This window comes from Polyodon spathula, chromosome 42, assembly GCF_017654505.1.
Source record: "Polyodon spathula isolate WHYD16114869_AA chromosome 42, ASM1765450v1, whole genome shotgun sequence".
Classification (NCBI taxonomy): Eukaryota; Metazoa; Chordata; class Actinopteri; order Acipenseriformes; family Polyodontidae; genus Polyodon; species Polyodon spathula.
The window spans coordinates 3,257,445-3,275,758 of record NC_054575.1 but is presented as its reverse complement, the minus strand read 5'-3'; the positions used below and the strand labels follow the sequence as shown (position 1 = coordinate 3,275,758).

Below are 18,314 nucleotides of genomic sequence, written 5' to 3'. Positions count from 1 at the left end.
GCTCCGTCCTTCGGATGTGACGCCAAACAAAACAAGGTCCTATTGGAAGTGACTCTGCAGCAGCAGCAGCAGTTGTTGATGATGCAGAGTTCACCCTCCTATTCTCTGTAAGTCGCTTTGGATAAAAGCGTCTTCTAAATTAGTTTCAATAAAAATGTTTTGCCAATGCAAACAAATGACCACTAGAGGGCAGCCTGCCGCTCAATTCTATATTTTTTGTTTTGTTTTAACAGGTGGCCAGTACAGTGAGTTTCATGTTAAGATTTCCAAATGTCACATTTTCTGTTTTGCACAAAAAAAAAAAAAACCCAGTCAAACTGGGTTGTTCTTAATATAAATCCTTTTCCTTATTACCATATATGGGGGAGCACAGACCTCGCACCCAAAGCGTTCTGAACTTTTAAACCACATTCGATAATACGTTAATATCATCCGAATTTTTAATTTTCTTTTTTTTTTTAAAGTGCTTTATATTACATTCCTAAGTGCCGGGTGTCTCTGATCGTGTTGAGAGTGCGTTTGTATGACAGACGTTTTATCACCCAATCTGAATGAGATCGGTCCGTTCAACTGAACTTTATCAAGTTAAATTCAGCCCATAAGAATGGGCCAGGAGGTACCGACTAGCCTCCTAAATCCCCCCTAAATCTACCCCCTACCCCTTACCCTAATGTCTACAGCTAACCCTGCCCCCAACCCTACTCCTAACCCTAATGTCTACAGCTAACCCTAATCTCTACCCCTAACCCTACCCCCTACTCCTAACCCTAATGCCTACAGCTAACCCTAATCTCTACCCCTAACCCTACCCCCTACCCTAACCCTAACCATAATGTCTACAGCTAACCCTAATCTCTACCCCTAACCCTACCCCCTACTCCTAACCCTAATCTCTACCCCTAACCCTACCCCCTACCCCTAACCCTAATCTCTACCCCTACCCTGTGTTACTATTAAAGTCGTTTTTACTGTTATTTCAAAACTGCTTTTAGCGCCCTCTAGCGGCCGCTACAGCCGGCATCCATTATCGCGCTTGATCCGGACCTGCAACCGTTAGGAGGCGAGTCGGTACCTCCCTGCTCTTATCTGTAATGTGATATTTTATAAGGCGATATTTTTGTAATGTGATATTTTGTAACACTTGTAAGTCCCCCCGAGTCTACTAATAAAATAATAACAATAAGTGTGAAATGCTCGATTAATATTTAACTACACTGACAATGAGACTCCTGTTGCATAGCAATACAGCTACAGGTAATTAAACTCTTAGAAAAAAATTCTTATTCCATAATATATAAAAATATAATATACTTAACAGAAATGGCGCCGTGTGTTGATCTCTTCAGAGAAGCGCGAAAATGTTCAGTTCGCGCGCTTACGGCTTCGTCTGTTTCTGGTCCGTCTCCACGACAACGTCGAAAAAAACCGCGAATTATTATTATTATTATTATTATTATTATTATTTATTATTATTATTATTATTATTATTTATTTTTTTTTGTCTTGTTTTATTATTAAGTGATTTGAATTCTGTAACAAACGTTGAGGTATAATATGTTTCACGTTATATTATTTACACAGCGAGTCAGTGTACTTATGGAACTTGGTGGTGTTTATTATTTTAAAATTAATTTATAAATAAAAATCATCTTTTTTTAAAATTTAGCGGTTTGGTCTGGATAAAAGTATCGCATCCTTCACTAGTTTTAATTAAAAGGTGGGGGATTTGAATGCTGAAACACCTATAGGCGTTTTGCTTGTTTTTGGTAACGTAGCTAGGCAACAGTTAATAAAAAACAAAATGTTTTTTTTTTTTTTTTTTTATTTCCTCTTTGGTGGAAACCGGATTATTATTAACCGGATTATTATATATTTTAAATAACTTGTAGTTTAAATTAATGATGCACGTTTTATTATAAGTGAGTCGCAGCGCCAGCGTTAGTATTTCAATAAAGGGATCGCGCTGCAATTCCGTTGCTGGTCTAGTACGAATATTGTCCTTCAGAGCTTCCATACGGAATTTGTTGCTAGTGACGTATGGGTGAGGTGTGCTGGGACTTGTAGTTTTTATCACATTTACACCAGCTATCTTAAGAAGGCTTTTGATTATTATTATTTTTATGCGTGTTAATAATAAGCTTGCGATCAATTAAAACAAACAATTGGGCTATTTTTAAGTAACTTTGGGCTCTAAACTCTGTAGAAATCTGGCAGCCCTGAGCTGCGTAGCACTTTTTACCCGCATACCTAAAAATAACACGACAGCGGTGTTGCGGTTTCCCGAACAAGGAACGGCACAAAGAATACATTAGAAAGAACGCAGTTCAGTTTTGCATGGCAGCCACAGTCTCTCTGCACCTTTGCCGTTATTAACAAACACGTTCCTAGCACATAGCCCACTAGCCCACAGATCAAACACGTCTGCCTTTCTAAAACCTGCCAAATATCCAGGAAAACAGTATTAGAACATAAGAAAGTTTACAAACTAGAGGAGTCCGTTCGGCCCATCTTGCTCGTTTGGTTGTTAGTAGCTTATTGATCCCAGAATCTCATCCAGCAGCTTCTTGAAGGATCCCAGGGTGTCAGCTTCAACAACATTACTGGGGAGTTAATTCCAGACCCTCACGATTCTCTGTGTAAAAAAACTGCCTCCTATTTTCTGCTCTGAATGCCCCTTTATCTAATCTCCACTTGTGACCCTTGGTCCTTCAGGTCGAAAAAGTCTTAATACAGTACTGACCATTTTTAAAATCCATTCTCTCACCTCTTATTAGCTTTATTAACAGGATCACCGGCCCCTCCCTTTAAAGGAGCGCTGCCCATCTTTAAAATCCATTCTGTCACCTCTTATTAGCTTTATTAACATGATCACCGGCCCCTCCCTTTAAAGGAGCGCTGACCGTCTTTAAAATCCATTCTCTCACCTCTTATTAGCTGTGTTATTGTTATAAGGATTGTCTGTCTGTGTGCAGCTTTAATGAAACTAAGCTCTTTTTAGAGTGTAGTAAACTAACACAGACACCAAGAAGAAGGGATTATATTGTAGGGTACTGTTTTTTTTTTCTTAAAAGTTCCCAAGACTGAAACACAGAAACAACCGATTCTGCGTAATGTTTGTTTTTTCTTGCTGTGCTTATTAAAGGTCGCTCTCAAATAAACCCAATTTGGCGTTTCTTGTTTACTGAGCTTGTTGATGGCATACTTCCTCTTTGCAAAATATATTTTTGGGTGGGGCAGGGTGAGGGGAGGCGGGGAGGCTGCTGTCTCGTAACAGTCATATTGAGAAATAGGTAGTTTTAAAGTTTATCTTAAACATCCTGCAATGTCTTTAATCTTTCCTGTACCCTGTATCCTCCTGTGGCAAAGCGGTCTGCTGTGCTCAAGACAATGACAAACAACAAAATACAGCAAAGAAATAGAGGGCTGGCAATACACTGCAAGTTGGTTAACATATTGAATTGCACCCCCTCTATATAGAATGAACTCCCTCAGCTTCATAGAGTCCAGTGAAAGCTGCTGAATAATGTTCCCTTGTTAACATATTGAATTGCACCCCCTCTATATAGAATGAACTCCCTCAGCTTCATAGAGTCCAGTGAAAGCTGCTGAATAATGTTCCCTTGTTAACATATTGAATTGCACCCCCTCTATATAGAATGAACTCCCTCAGCTTCATAGAGTCCAGTGAAAGCTGCTGAATAATGTTCCCTTGTTAACATATTGAATTGCACCCCCTCTATATAGAATGAACTCCCTCAGCTTCATAGAGTCCAGTGAAAGCTGCTGAATAATGTTCCCTTGTTAACATATTGAATTGCACCCCCTCTATATAGAATGAACTCCCTCAGCTTCATAGAGTCCAGTGAAAGCTGCTGAATAATGTTCCCTTGTTAACATATTGAATTGCACCCCCTCTATATAGAATGAACTCCCTCAGCTTCATAGAGTCCAGTGAAAGCTGCTGAATAATGTTCCCTTGTTAACATATTGAATTGCACCCCCTCTATATAGAATGAACTCCCTCAGCTTCATAGAGTCCAGTGAAAGCTGCTGAATAATGTTCCCTTGTTAACATATTGAATTGCACCCCCTCTATATAGAATGAACTCCCTCAGCTTCATAGAGTCCAGTGAAAGCTGCTGAATAATGTTCCCTTGTTAACATATTGAATTGCACACCCTCTATATAGAATGAACTCACTCAGCTTCATAGAGTCCAGTGAAAGCTGCTGAATAATGTTCCCTTGTTAACATATTGAATTGCACCCCCTCTATATAGAATGAACTCCCTCAGCTTCATAGAGTCCAGTGAAAGCTGCTGAATAATGTTCCCTTGTTAACATATTGAATTGCACCCCCTCTATATAGAATGAACTCCCTCAGCTTCATAGAGTCCAGTGAAAGCTGCTGAATAATGTTCCCTTGTTAACATATTGAATTGCACCCCCTCTATATAGAATGAACTCCCTCAGCTTCATAGAGTCCAGTGAAAGCTGCTGAATAATGTTCCCTTGTTAACATATTGAATTGCACCCCCTCTATATAGAATGAACTCCCTCAGCTTCATAGAGTCCAGTGAAAGCTGCTGAATAATGTTCCCTTGTTAACATATTGAATTGCACCCCCTCTATATAGAATGAACTCCCTCAGCTTCATAGAGTCCAGTGAAAGCTGCTGAATAATGTTCCCTTGTTAACATATTGAATTGCACCCCCTCTATATAGAATGAACTCCCTCAGCTTCATAGAGTCCAGTGAAAGCTGCTGAATAATGTTCCCTTGTTAACATATTGAATTGCACCCCCTCTATATAGAATGAACTCCCTCAGCTTCATAGAGTCCAGTGAAAGCTGCTGAATAATGTTCCCTTGTTAACATATTGAATTGCACCCCCTCTATATAGAATGAACTCCCTCAGCTTCATAGAGTCCAGTGAAAGCTGCTGAATAATGTTCCCTTGTTAACATATTGAATTACACCCCCTCTATATAGAATGAACTCCCTCAGCTTCATAGAGTCCAGTGAAAGCTGCTGAATAATGTTTTTTTTTTTTTTGCGATATCATTTTGTAATTTCTTTGATTACATCATGTTAAATAAAATATTTAAATTATGTGTGAGGCTTGAGGATTCTAGAGACTCTGCAGCAGCGCAGCAAAGCAGTTGTTGATGATGCAGAGTTCACCCTCTTAGTCTCTGCCAAGTCAAATCGCTTTGGATAAAAGCGTCTGCTAAAGGATAAATAATACTAATAATAATAATAATAATAATAATAATAATAACAACAACAATATTCATATAGGGTTTTTATATTTTTTTCTCAAGCCTAAAATTCTAGGTAATAAGTAATCTTTATTTTTATATAGCGCCTTTCATAGCGGACCACCCTCTCAAAGTGCTTTACAAGAGACTAGGGTGTGTGTGAACTGTGCATCAGCTGCAGGGTCTCTTACAACAACGTCTCACCCCAAAGACGCAGCACAGGGAGGTTCAGTGACTTGCTCAGGGTCACACACAGGGAGTCAGTGGCTGAGCTGGGATTCAAACCCGGGTCCTGCTGGTTGCAAACCCGTTTCTATAACCACTGGACCCTCACAGCCTCCTAATGCTTTAAAGCCATCTTTGCAGTGAGTGTTGCCTGGCAAATAGCAATAAAACAAGAAACTGACGACACACTGGATAATCAGCTGTTGAGCAGGTCACACGGACACAGAATACAAAGCATATCCCTAGCATGATGTCTCTCTGCGGTTTCGGCACCCTAGACTTGTCACCATCTAACTTCTTCTATTTGTCTTAATAAAGATTTCACACAGTCTTTTTGCAGTGCATTGCACGCTTCCTGTGTGTTTTCACATAATGTTACCACCGAGTTTCCGTGATCTCTCTGTGCTAGGTGGGGCAGGACAATAACTTTAAGAAGTTACACCCTCAGATAGATGGGAAATGCCACATCCTGGGTGGCTATGAGGGAAACAAGCTTCTGGCTTAGCTAGCATCGCCCTGTAGAATGAATTCCCTCAGCTTCATAGAGTCCAGTGAAAGCTGCTGAATAATGTTCCCTTGTTAACATATTGAATTGCACCCCCTCTATATAGAATGAACTCCCTCAGCTTCATAGAGTCCAGTGAAAGCTGCTGAATAATGTTCCCTTGTTAACATATTGAATTGCACCCCCTCTATATAGAATGAACTCCCTCAGCTTCATAGAGTCCAGTGAAAGCTGCTGAATAATGTTCCCTTGTTAACATATTGAATTGCACCCCCTCTATATAGAATGAACTCCCTCAACTTCATAGAGTCCAGTGAAAGTTGCCCGGCTGTTAGCGTTCTCCAGACAAGCTTCTCAAAAGCCAAGTACATGACTTTTAAAATGATCAGAAACTCGATACTGGAGGAGCAACAGAACCCACATAAAGACTAGTAAGAGAACATGTAAAGACCCAGCCGGTTCTGTCTTGCTCTGCACGCTCTCTTTGTTATTAGTAGTTGTCTAAATCTCTATTTCAGGTACACAATGTTTAGAATTCACATCCTAGCCCTGTATTGAATGCATTATGCCTGTATTGAATGTATCTGCATTGTGTTTTTACTGTTGTATTGAATGTGCAATGCCCCGTATTTCACTGTAATCCCAAGCACAGGCCACATTAGGGCTCGTGTCGGACCCTGAAGGACATTGAACCTCCATGGCTCGCTCAGCGTCTTTGGGGACAATGACGCAGTTGTAAAGCGACTCTGAACTGATCACACGCTTCACACGTCGAACCTGTACCAGTGTGTTGCCAAACGCTGCTTTCGCGAAACACTGATCCACGGTGACGTGAAAGGCGCTATATAAAATAAAGATTGATTGATTGATTGATTTTGAAATGGCATTTGAAAATTAGCATTTGTTGTTGTTGTTTTCTTGCAAAATACATTTTTTTTTTCAGATTGCTTTACTGATCAAATAATTGTTCAATAATAAATAAAAAACCCCAAAAATCAATCAAAAAGGTATATAACTAAAAGTTTTTTTTTATTTTAATAACAAACAATCCTAGAGCATTATATTCATCGTTACATCACGGTATTCAAATGAAGCCTGTTTCAAATGAAGCTCAGTCTAGCATTAGCTGACTATGTATTGCTATGCATTCTGCATTCATCCACAGCAGCCAAATAATACAAACAAACAAAAAGAAAAAGTCCTTCTCGTAATTATGTTTTTTCTTTTTTGAAATGCGACTTGCAGTTTACTTACAATTTAGGCTATTAGCGCCAATTAGCTGGTTCTACTATAAATGAATTCTGTCGCAACCTAGCACACACACACACACACACACACACACACACACACACACACACACGCACACTCAGAGACACACACTCTTATCACATGGTTAATTAACTATGAGCAAAGCAATGCCAAAATACTGTGCAAATAATACAGTGGTAAACTTTCATCAGAGTTACAATTACAATACAGCGACCCCTATAGGAACGCCCCCAAAGAATGGGATTCGAACCCAAACGCATGACTCACCCTGTGCTACAATGCCAGTACCTTACACTAGGGGGAGACATTGGACATTCAGCCCTCCCTCAAATAATGAACACTGCAAGCTTAGAACATGTTAAAAACTACTTCTGAACCCTAAAAAATAAAAACCTTAAAAATAACTCCCAACACTAGGGGGTGTGCGTGCTGAAACTTGTACTCTGAAGCAGTGGGAAGGAATATCCGCTAGAAAGCGTCCCAAGGGCATCAGATGATTCGAGGGCATTTGCCAAACACTCTCACCTTTCACTTCCAGAGCTTGGCACTGCTCTGACATCAACCCACCCTGACCCTAACCCAACCCCTGCCCTACCCTGAAACAGCCCATGCCCTAAAACCTACCCCAGCACCTAACCACTATGAATCGCCTCGATGCCCTGAAGAGTTTGTAGTGGGTATTCCTTTGCTGCTGCCGTTGAGAAGTATTTAAAATTTACAGAAAATAAATGAATTCGCTGAGATTTCTCTCACCTTTACCGGTGAGCGCAGTGATGCAACTCTTTTTAAAAGCCACCGGAAGAGAATTTGCCTGGGATTTCTGCTGCCACCCTGTGGCCAGAAAACTGCCGATGAAAAAAATATTTTTATACGAGTACAAATATCAGCACACATTTATTAAACACACATTTTGCGGACCCAGTGTCTGATATGATATTGGGGTAAGGGATATGATTCTGGCGATCGGGTCTGACTTTTAACTGTTTCCAAGACCAGAAAAGCCAGCAAGGTAATCCGCTCACACAGAAGACGTCAAGCAGAAGCTTGCCTCCAGGGGGGGGAAGACACCGTCGTCCTCGCTGCCCCCCGGGTGCCCATTGGCTTGGGGTGGGGAGCTAACCTCCGCGACGACGGCAGGAATCCCGTTTTCCTTCGGGGCATCCTCGAGGAGTGGTTGGGTGACGCTCTTTGTCTCCTCCGCCTTGCCGTCACCCGAGGCACTCTGGGCGGAGAAGGTGGTGAGGGAAGCTCTTCCGTTGCTGGCGTCCATCTCTTTAACAGCGTCCATATCGTGGATCTCGATCGCTGCCAGGTCGTCTTTCGCTGGCACGGGGCCGGCCCAGGTGTCTCCCGCCTTGCTCTTGCTCCCCTTGCTCTTCACCCACTGGCTGCTGCCGTTGAGGGTCTCCGATCTCATCTTCCTCCTAGCGTTCACCCACATCCCCAGGAAGAGGCAGCAGCCGACGCCCAGGATGATGAGCATGGCCCCTCCGATCCACAGCCAGCTGCCCTTCCTGGGAGCCAGTGGTGTCGTGGCCCCGGTTGAAGCTCTGGTTTTAGTTGCGGCTGTGGTGATGGCTTTAGGGTCAGGGGAAGGGACAGGGGGAGGGACAGGGCCAGGGGTATGGGCAGGAGCAGGTGTAGGGTCCGGGGAAGGGACAGGGGGAGGGACAGGGCCAGGGGTAGGGCCAGGGGTATGGGCAGGGGCAGGTGTAGGGTCAGGGGAAGGGACAGGGGTACGGGCAGGGGCAGGGACAGGGACAGGGGAAGGGTCAGGGGTAGAGGTAGCAGTAGGGGTAAGGGTAGGGATAGGGGGTGTGGGAGGGCCAGGGGTAGCGGTGGGGGTAGAGTTAGCGATAAGGGTATGGGTAGGGGTAATGGTCTCGACAGGGGGTTCCTTGAACTTTCTACCCATCGCAATGTCGTCTTCTGAGGTGTTTTGCGCTTGGGACTCGTCTGTAGTTGCGTTGGTTGACTCCGCTGTGGTTCGCCCCCTGGCCGTGATTTCTTCCAGGGCCGTTGTCACGGTTACTTTTATCTCGGTCCCAGTGGTAGACGCCTCCTTTGCTTTGGATTTTGGGGCATCGGAGGTGTGGAATCCAATCTGGCTCTCTGCGGGGTGCTTCTCTTTAAGGGGGTTGCTTGTTTTCGGGGCGCCTGGAGCCTCTGCTGTCGGAGAAACTGTTTCGTCCACAGTTACAGGTTTCAGGGATGGCTGATTGAATTCTTGATGTTCCGTGTAAACCTCTGGCCCAGTCCAGCTGTTGCTGTAACTGAATTCTGTTGTGCTGGGTGAATCGGTGTTGCCTCTAGAGGGTTCCGCAGCTAAGCAAACAGACGCGGCCAGAAGCGCGGCGAGCCAAACTTTGGTCATTTTGTTTTTCTCTCTCTCCATCTTTTGTTTACGTTGTTTTCCAGCAAAAAAAAAAAGAAATCTTCCGCCCACCGCTTCCTGCAGTTACACCCACTTCCTGTCCTCTGAGCGCGCTTGAAAAATGCAGACAGGTTTCAAAATTAACAATCTGAAGAAAAGGAAAGAAAGAACAAGGCAGGGTTCTCAATGTGTCCAACTTGAAGTATTCGTAGCACGATTTATTTCAGCTAGTTTATTAAAGAGTCTGCCATACATGTTAATATTAATGGAAGAGAATGGATTTTAAAGATGGTCAGCGCTCCTTTAAAGGGAGGGGCCAGTGATCCTGTTAATAAAGCTAATAAGAGGTGAGAGAATGGATTTTAAAGATGGTCAGCGCTCCTTTAAAGGGAGGGGCCAGTGATCCTGTTAATAAAGCTAATAAGAGGTGAGAGAATGGATTTTAAAGATGGTCAGCGCTCCTTTAAAGGGAGGGGCCAGTGATCCTGTTAATAAAGCTAATAAGAGGTGAGAGAATGGATTTTAAAGATGGTCAGCGCTCCTTTAAAGGGAGGGGCCGGTGATCCTGTTAATAAAGCTGATAAGAGGTGAGAGAATGGATTTTAAAGATGGGCAGCGCTCCTGTAAAGAGAAATATACAGCTCTGGCCAAAAGTTTTGCATCACCTAGAATTAGAAATAGAACACAGAGAGGCATGGTAAAGCATATACTATGGTAAATGCGTACCAAAGATGCAAAAATACCATGCTTCCCTATGCTTTACCAGACCTCTCTGTGCTTTACAATGCTTCCCTATGCTTTACCACGCCTCTCTGTGCTTTACAATGCTTCCCTATGCTTTACCAGACCTCTCTGTACTTTACAATGCTTCCCTGTGCTTTACCAGACCTCTCTGTGCTTTACAATGCTTCCCTATCCTTCACCAGACCTCTCTGTGCATTACAATGCTTCCCTGTGCTTTACCAGACCTCTCTGTGCTTTACAATGCTTCCCTATGCTTTACCTGACCTCTCTGTGCTTTACAATGCTTCCATGTGTTTTACCAGACCTCTCTGTGCTTTACAATGCTTCCCTGGACCTTAGCATTACCTTACTATGGGGAAACTTTTATAAAATAAGTAGTTATGAGTTATAAATAATTATAAATAAATATAAATTCTTACCTCGTCCTAATTCTTCCGCAAAAGAATAATTGAAGGTTTTTTCTGGGGGGGGGGGGTTCTTTTTGTTGTTTTGAAGGCAGGTCTGATCTGAAAGATGAAAGTTATGCTTCTGTATCCAGAGTATGGTTTAAATATGACAGAACTAGTCACGAAGACACGTGGCGCAATCAGGCTTCCTGTCAGTTTTCTGAAACGAAAAAAAAAAGCTTACAAAACAGGAAGTGTAAAAAAACCACAGCGAAATGCCCTTATTTTCAAAGATTACTGCTTTGGTATCAACCCCTGATAAAAACACAGCACAGTGTAGAGAATGAACCAACACCCTTCTCAAAGCACAGTGTAGAGAATGAACCAACACCCTTCTCAAAGCACAGTGAAGATAATGAACCAGCCCCCTTCTCAAAGCACAGAGAAGATAATGAACCAGCCCCCTACTCAAAGCACAGTGAAGATAATGAAACAGCCCCCTTCTCAAAACACAGATAAGATAATGAACTAGCCCCCGTCTCAAAGTACAGAGAAGATAATGAACCAGCCCCCTTCTCAAAGCACAGTGAAGATAATGAACCAGCCCCCTTCTCAAAGCACAGTGAAGATAATGAACCAGCCCCCTTCTCAAAACACAGAGAAGATAATGAACCAGACCCCTTCTCAAAACACAGAGAAGATAATGAACCAGCGCCCTTCTCAAAGCACAGTGAAGATAACGAACCAGCCCCCTCCTCAGAGCACAGTGAAGATAATGAACCAGCGCCCTTCTCAAAGCACAGTGAAGATAATGAACCAGCCCCCTTCTCAAATCACAGTGAAGATAACGAACCAGCCTCCTTCTCAAAGCACAGAGAAGATAATGAACCAGCGCCCTTCTCAAAACCACAGAGAAGATAATGAACCAGCCCCCTTCTCAAAGCACAGAGAAGATAATGAACCAGCCCCCTTCTCAAAACACAGAGAAGATAATGAACCAGCCCCCTTCTCAAAGCACAGAGAAGATAATGAACCAGCCCCCTTCTCAAAGCACAGAGAAGATAATGAACCAGCCCCCTTCTCAAAGCACAGAGAAGATAATGAACCAGCCCCCTTCTCAAAGCACAGAGAAGATAATGAACCAGCCCCCTTCTCAAAGCACAGAGAAGATAATGAACCAGCCCCCTTCTCAAAGCACAGAGAAGATAATGAACCAGCCCCCTTCTCAAAGCACAGTGAAGATAACGAACCAGCCCCCTTCTCAAAGCACAGAGAAGATAATGAACCAGCCCCCTTCTCAAAGCACAGAGAAGATAATGAACCAGCGCCCTTCTCAAAACACAGAGAAGATAATGAACCAGCGCCCTTCTCAAAGCACAGTGAAGATAACGAACCAGCCCCCTTCTCAGAGCACAGTGAAGATAATGAACCAGCCCCCTTCTCAAAGCACAGAGACGATAATGAACTAGCCCCCTTCTCAAAGCACAGTGAAGATAATGAACCAGCCCCCTTCTCAAAGCACAGAGAAGATAATGAACCAGCCCCCTTCTCAAAGCACAGAGAAGATAATGAACCAGCCCCCTTCTCAAAGCACAGAGAAGATAATGAACCAGCCCCCTTCTCAAAGCACAGAGAAGATAATGAACCAGCCCCCTTCTCAAAGCACAGTGAAGATAATGAACCAGCCCCCTTCTCAAAGCACAGTGAAGATAATGAACCAGCCCCCTTCTCAAAGCACAGTGAAGATAATGAACCAGCCCCCTTCTCAAAGCACAGAGAAGATAATGAACCAGCCCCCTTCTCAAAGCACAGAGAAGATAATGAACCAGCCCCCTTCTCAAAGCACAGAGAAGATAATGAACCAGCCCCCTTCTCAAAGCACAGAGAAGATAATGAACCAGCCCCCTTCTCAAAGCACAGTGAAGATAATGAACCAGCCCCCTTCTCAAAGCACAGTGAAGATAACGAACCAGCCCCCTTCTCAAAGCACAGAGAAGATAATGAACCAGCCCCCTTCTCAAAGCACAGAGAAGATAATGAACCAGCCCCCTTCTCAAAGCACAGTGAAGATAATGAACCAGCCCCCTTCTCAAAGCACAGTGAAGATAATGAACCAGCCCCCTTCTCAAAGCACAGTGAAGATAATGAACCAGCCCCCTTCTCAAAGCACAGTGAAGATAATGAACCAGCCCCCTTCTCAAAGCACAGTGAAGATAATGAACCAGCCCCCTTCTCAAAGCACAGTGAAGATAATGAACCAGCCCCCTTCTCAAAGCACAGTGAAGATAATGAACCAGCCCCCTTCTCAAAGCACAGTGAAGATAATGAACCAGCCCCCTTCTCAAAGCACAGAGAAGATAATGAACCAGCCCCCTTCTCAAAGCACAGTGAAGATAATGAACCAGCCCCCTTCTCAAAGCACAGTGAAGATAATGAACCAGCCCCCTTCTCAAAGCACAGTGAAGATAATGAACCAGCCCCCTTCTCAAAGCACAGTGAAGATAATGAACCAGCCCCCTTCTCAAAGCACAGTGAAGATAATGAACCAGCCCCCTTCTCAAAGCACAGAGAAGATAATGAACCAGCCCCCTTCTCAAAGCACAGTGAAGATAATGAACCAGCCCCCTTCTCAAAGCACAGAGAAGATAATGAACCAGCCCCCTTCTCAAAGCACAGTGAAGATAATGAACCAGCCCCCTTCTCAAAGCACAGTGAAGATAATGAACCAGCCCCCTTCTCAAAGCACAGAGAAGATAATGAACCAGCCCCCTTCTCAAAGCACAGAGAAGATAATGAACCAGCCCCCTTCTCAAAGCACAGTGAAGATAATGAACCAGCCCCCTTCTCAAAGCACAGAGAAGATAATGAACCAGCCCCCTTCTCAAAGCACAGAGAAGATAATGAACCAGCCCCCTTCTCAAAGCACAGAGAAGATAATGAACCAGCCCCCTTCTCAAAGCACAGAGAAGATAATGAACCAGCCCCCTTCTCAAAGCACAGAGAAGATAATGAACCAGCCCCCTTCTCAAAGCACAGTGAAGATAATGAACCAGCCCCCTTCTCAAAGCACAGTGAAGATAATGAACCAGCCCCCTTCTCAAAGCACAGTGAAGATAATGAACCAGCCCCCTTCTCAAAGCACAGTGAAGATAATGAACCAGCCCCCTTCTCAAAGCACAGTGAAGATAATGAACCAGCCCCCTTCTCAAAGCACAGAGAAGATAATGAACCAGCCCCCTTCTCAAAGCACAGAGAAGATAATGAACCAGCCCCCTTCTCAAAGCACAGAGAAGATAATGAACCAGCCCCCTTCTCAAAGCACAGTGAAGATAATGAACCAGCCCCCTTCTCAAAGCACAGAGAAGATAATGAACCAGCCCCCTTCTCAAAGCACAGTGAAGATAACGAACCAGCCCCCTTCTCAAAGCACAGAGAAGATAATGAACCAGCCCCCTTCTCAAAGCACAGTGAAGATAATGAACCAGCCCCCTTCTCAAAGCACAGTGAAGATAATGAACCAGCCCCCTTCTCAAAGCACAGTGAAGATAATGAACCAGCCCCCTTCTCAAAGCACAGTGAAGATAATGAACCAGCCCCCTTCTCAAAGCACAGTGAAGATAAAGAACCAGCCCCCTTCTCAAAGCACAGAGAAGATAATGAACCAGCCCCCTTCTCAAAGCACAGAGAAGATAATGAACCAGCCCCCTTCTCAAAGCACAGTGAAGATAACGAACCAGCCCCCTTCTCAAAGCACAGAGAAGATAATGAACCAGCCCCCTTCTCAAAGCACAGTGAAGATAATGAACCAGCCCCCTTCTCAAAGCACAGTGAAGATAACGAACCAGCCCCCTTCTCAAAGCACAGTGAAGATAATGAACCAGCCCCCTTCTCAAAGCACAGTGAAGATAATGAACCAGCCCCCTTCTCAAAGCACAGTAATGAAAGCACAGTGAAGATAATGAACCAGCCCCCTTCTCAAAGCACAGTGAAGATAATGAACCAGCCCCCTTCTCAAAGCACAGTGAAGATAATGAACCAGCCCCCTTCTCAAAGCACAGAGAAGATAATGAACCAGCCCCCTTCTCAAAGCACAGAGAAGATAATGAACCAGCCCCCTTCTCAAAGCACAGAGAAGATAATGAACCAGCCCCCTTCTCAAAGCACAGAGAAGATAATGAACCAGCCCCCTTCTCAAAGCACAGAGAAGATAATGAACCAGCCCCCTTCTCAAAGCACAGAGAAGATAATGAACCAGCCCCCTTCTCAAAGCACAGAGAAGATAATGAACCAGCCCCCTTCTCAAAGCACAGTGAAGATAATGAACCAGCCCCCTTCTCAAAGCACAGTGAAGATAATGAACCAGCCCCCTTCTCAAAGCACAGAGAAGATAATGAACCAGCCCCCTTCTCAAAGCACAGTGAAGATAATGAACCAGCCCCCTTCTCAAAGCACAGAGAAGATAATGAACCAGCCCCCTTCTCAAAGCACAGTGAAGATAATGAACCAGCCCCCTTCTCAAAGCACAGTGAAGATAATGAACCAGCCCCCTTCTCAAAGCACAGTGAAGATAATGAACCAGCCCCCTTCTCAAAGCACAGTGAAGATAATGAACCAGCCCCCTTCTCAAAGCACAGTGAAGATAATGAACCAGCCCCCTTCTCAAAGCACAGAGAAGATAAAGAACCAGCCCCCTTCTCAAAGCACAGTGAAGATAATGAACCAGCCCCCTTCTCAAAGCACAGAGAAGATAATGAACCAGCCCCCTTCTCAAAGCACAGTGAAGATAATGAACCAGCCCCCTTCTCAAAGCACAGAGAAGATAATGAACCAGCCCCCTTCTCAAAGCACAGTGAAAATAATGAACCAGCCCCCTTCTCAAAGCACAGAGAAGATAATGAACCAGCCCCCTTCTCAAAGCACAGTGAAGATAATGAACCAGCCCCCTTCTCAAAGCACAGAGAAGATAATGAACCAGCCCCCTTCTCAAAGCACAGTGAAGATAATGAACCAGCCCCCTTCTCAAAGCACAGTGAAGATAATGAACCAGCCCCCTTCTCAAAGCACAGTGAAGATAATGAACCAGACCCCTTCTCAAAGCACAGTGAAGATAATGAACCAGCCCCCTTCTCAAAGCACAGTGAAGATAATGAACCAGCCCCCTTCTCAAAGCACAGTGAAGATAATGAACCAGCCCCCTTCTCAAAGCACAGAGAAGATAATGAACCAGCCCCCTTCTCAAAGCACAGTGAAGATAATGAACCAGCCCCCTCCTCAAAGCACAGTGAAGATAATGAACCAGCCCCCTTCTCAAAGCACAGTGAAGATAATGAACCAGCCCCCTTCTCAAAGCACAGTGAAGATAATGAACCAGCCCCCTTCTCAAAGCACAGAGAAGATAATGAACCAGCCCCCTTCTCAAAGCACAGAGAAGATAATGAACCAGCCCCCTTCTCAAAGCACAGAGAAGATAATGAACCAGCCCCCTTCTCAAAGCACAGAGAAGATAATGAACCAGCCCCCTTCTCAAAGCACAGAGAAGATAATGAACCAGCCCCCTTCTCAAAGCACAGAGAAGATAATGAACCAGCCCCCTTCTCAAAGCACAGAGAAGATAATGAACCAGCCCCCTTCTCAAAGCACAGAGAAGATAAAGAACCAGCCCCCTTCTCAAAGCACAGTGAAGATAATGAACCAGCCCCCTTCTCAAAGCACAGAGAAGATAATGAACCAGCCCCCTTCTCAAAGCACAGAGAAGATAATGAACCAGCCCCCTCCTCAAAGCACAGTGAAGATAATGAACCAGCCCCCTTCTCAAAGCACAGTGAAGATAATGAACCAGCCCCCTTCTCAAAGCACAGTGAAGATAATGAACCAGCCCCCTTCTCAAAGCACAGTGAAGATAATGAACCAGCCCCCTTCTCAAAGCACAGTGAAGATAATGAACCAGCCCCCTTCTCAAAGCACAGAGAAGATAATGAACCAGCCCCCTTCTCAAAGCACAGAGAAGATAATGAACCAGCCCCCTTCTCAAAGCACAGTGAAGATAATGAACCAGCCCCCTTCTCAAAGCACAGAGAAGATAATGAACCAGCCCCCTTCTCAAAGCACAGAGAAGATAATGAACCAGCCCCCTTCTCAAAGCACAGAGAAGATAATGAACCAGCCCCCCCTCAGAGCACAGAGAAGATAATGAACCAGCCCCCTTCTCAAAGCACAGTGAAGATAATGAACCAGCCCCCTTCTCAAAGCACAGTGAAGATAATGAACCAGCCCCCTTCTCAAAGCACAGTGAAGATAATGAACCAGCCCCCTTCTCAAAGCACAGAGAAGATAATGAACCAGCCCCCTTCTCAAAGCACAGTGAAGATAATGAACCAGCCCCCTTCTCAAAGCACAGAGAAGATAATGAACCAGCCCCCTCCTCAAAGCACAGTGAAGATAAAGAACCAGCCCCCTCCTCAAAGCACAGAGAAGATAAAGAACCAGCCCCCTCCTCAAAGCACAGTGAAGATAATGAACCAGCCCCCTTCTCAAAGCACAGAGAAGATAATGAACCAGCCCCCTTCTCAAAGCACAGAGAAGATAATGAACCAGCCCCCTTCTCAAAGCACAGTGAAGATAATGAACCAGCCCCCTTCTCAAAGCACAGTGAAGATAATGAACCAGCCCCCTTCTCAAAGCACAGTGAAGATAATGAACCAGCCCCCTTCTCAAAGCACAGTGAAGATAATGAACCAGCCCCCTTCTCAAAGCACAGTGAAGATAATGAACCAGCCCCCTTCTCAAAGCACAGTGAAGATAATGAACCAGCCCCCTTCTCAAAGCACAGAGAAGATAATGAACCAGCCCCCTTCTCAAAGCACAGTGAAGATAATGAACCAGCCCCCTTCTCAAAGCACAGTGAAGATAATGAACCAGCCCCCTTCTCAAAGCACAGTGAAGATAATGAACCAGCCCCCTTCTCAAAGCACAGTGAAGATAATGAACCAGCCCCCCCCTCAAAGCACAGTGAAGATAATGAACCAGCCCCCTTCTCAAAGCACAGTGAAGATAATGAACCAGCCCCCTTCTCAAAGCACAGTGAAGATAATGAACTAGCCCCCCCCTCAAAGCTTACTGCTCATCAGTGATTTTGCTGAGCACTGCCGCTTTAAGGAGCAAATTAGTTTTTGAAATATTAATTGTCAAAGCCCACTTCTGCTTTCACTTATTCCTTTTTACAAAGCCACTTCTTCATTTCGGTTTTTCTACTTTAAAAATACTGCCGTTCGTTTATTTATTCATTTAGCAGGATTGAAAATAAAAACACAGAATTTGCCTGTGACTTGTGCAAATGCTTCGCCTGGTTGATGAACTGAAAGTGCAGAATGTGATCAGGTGGTAGGAATACTTGTGTTATCATTGAGTAATACACAACCATTGCAGTTCCGCTGTCTGTCTGCATTGCCATTGAAGATCATTGAGGGTATAGTCAGCCCACTGTGGTCCCATTCTACCAGCCTCACCCCATTGCAGCTGCCCTATACTTGTGCTACCATTGTAGTGTAATACA

General features: G+C 44.3%; 1 protein-coding gene across 1 annotated transcript; it reads right to left on the bottom strand.

Annotated features, from left to right (window-relative positions):
• Nucleotides 1-7,001: 7,001 nt before the first annotated feature.
• On the bottom strand, nucleotides 7,002-11,031 carry LOC121305344 (mucin-2-like). The gene is made up of 2 exons (XM_041236953.1): nucleotides 10,796-11,031; nucleotides 7,002-9,780 (listed from the first exon to the last, which is right to left on the bottom strand). The coding sequence occupies exon 2, from the start codon at nucleotides 9,651-9,653 to the stop codon at nucleotides 8,277-8,279; it is 1,377 nt and encodes a 458-aa protein (XP_041092887.1). The 5' UTR covers nucleotides 9,654-9,780; nucleotides 10,796-11,031; the 3' UTR covers nucleotides 7,002-8,276.
• Nucleotides 11,032-18,314: the final 7,283 nt, after the last annotated feature.

Coding starts and splice junctions, on each gene's coding strand:
- LOC121305344 (XM_041236953.1), bottom strand. CDS start 9,653: ATGGAGAGAGAGAAAAACAAAATGACCAAAGTTTGGCTCGCCGCGCTT.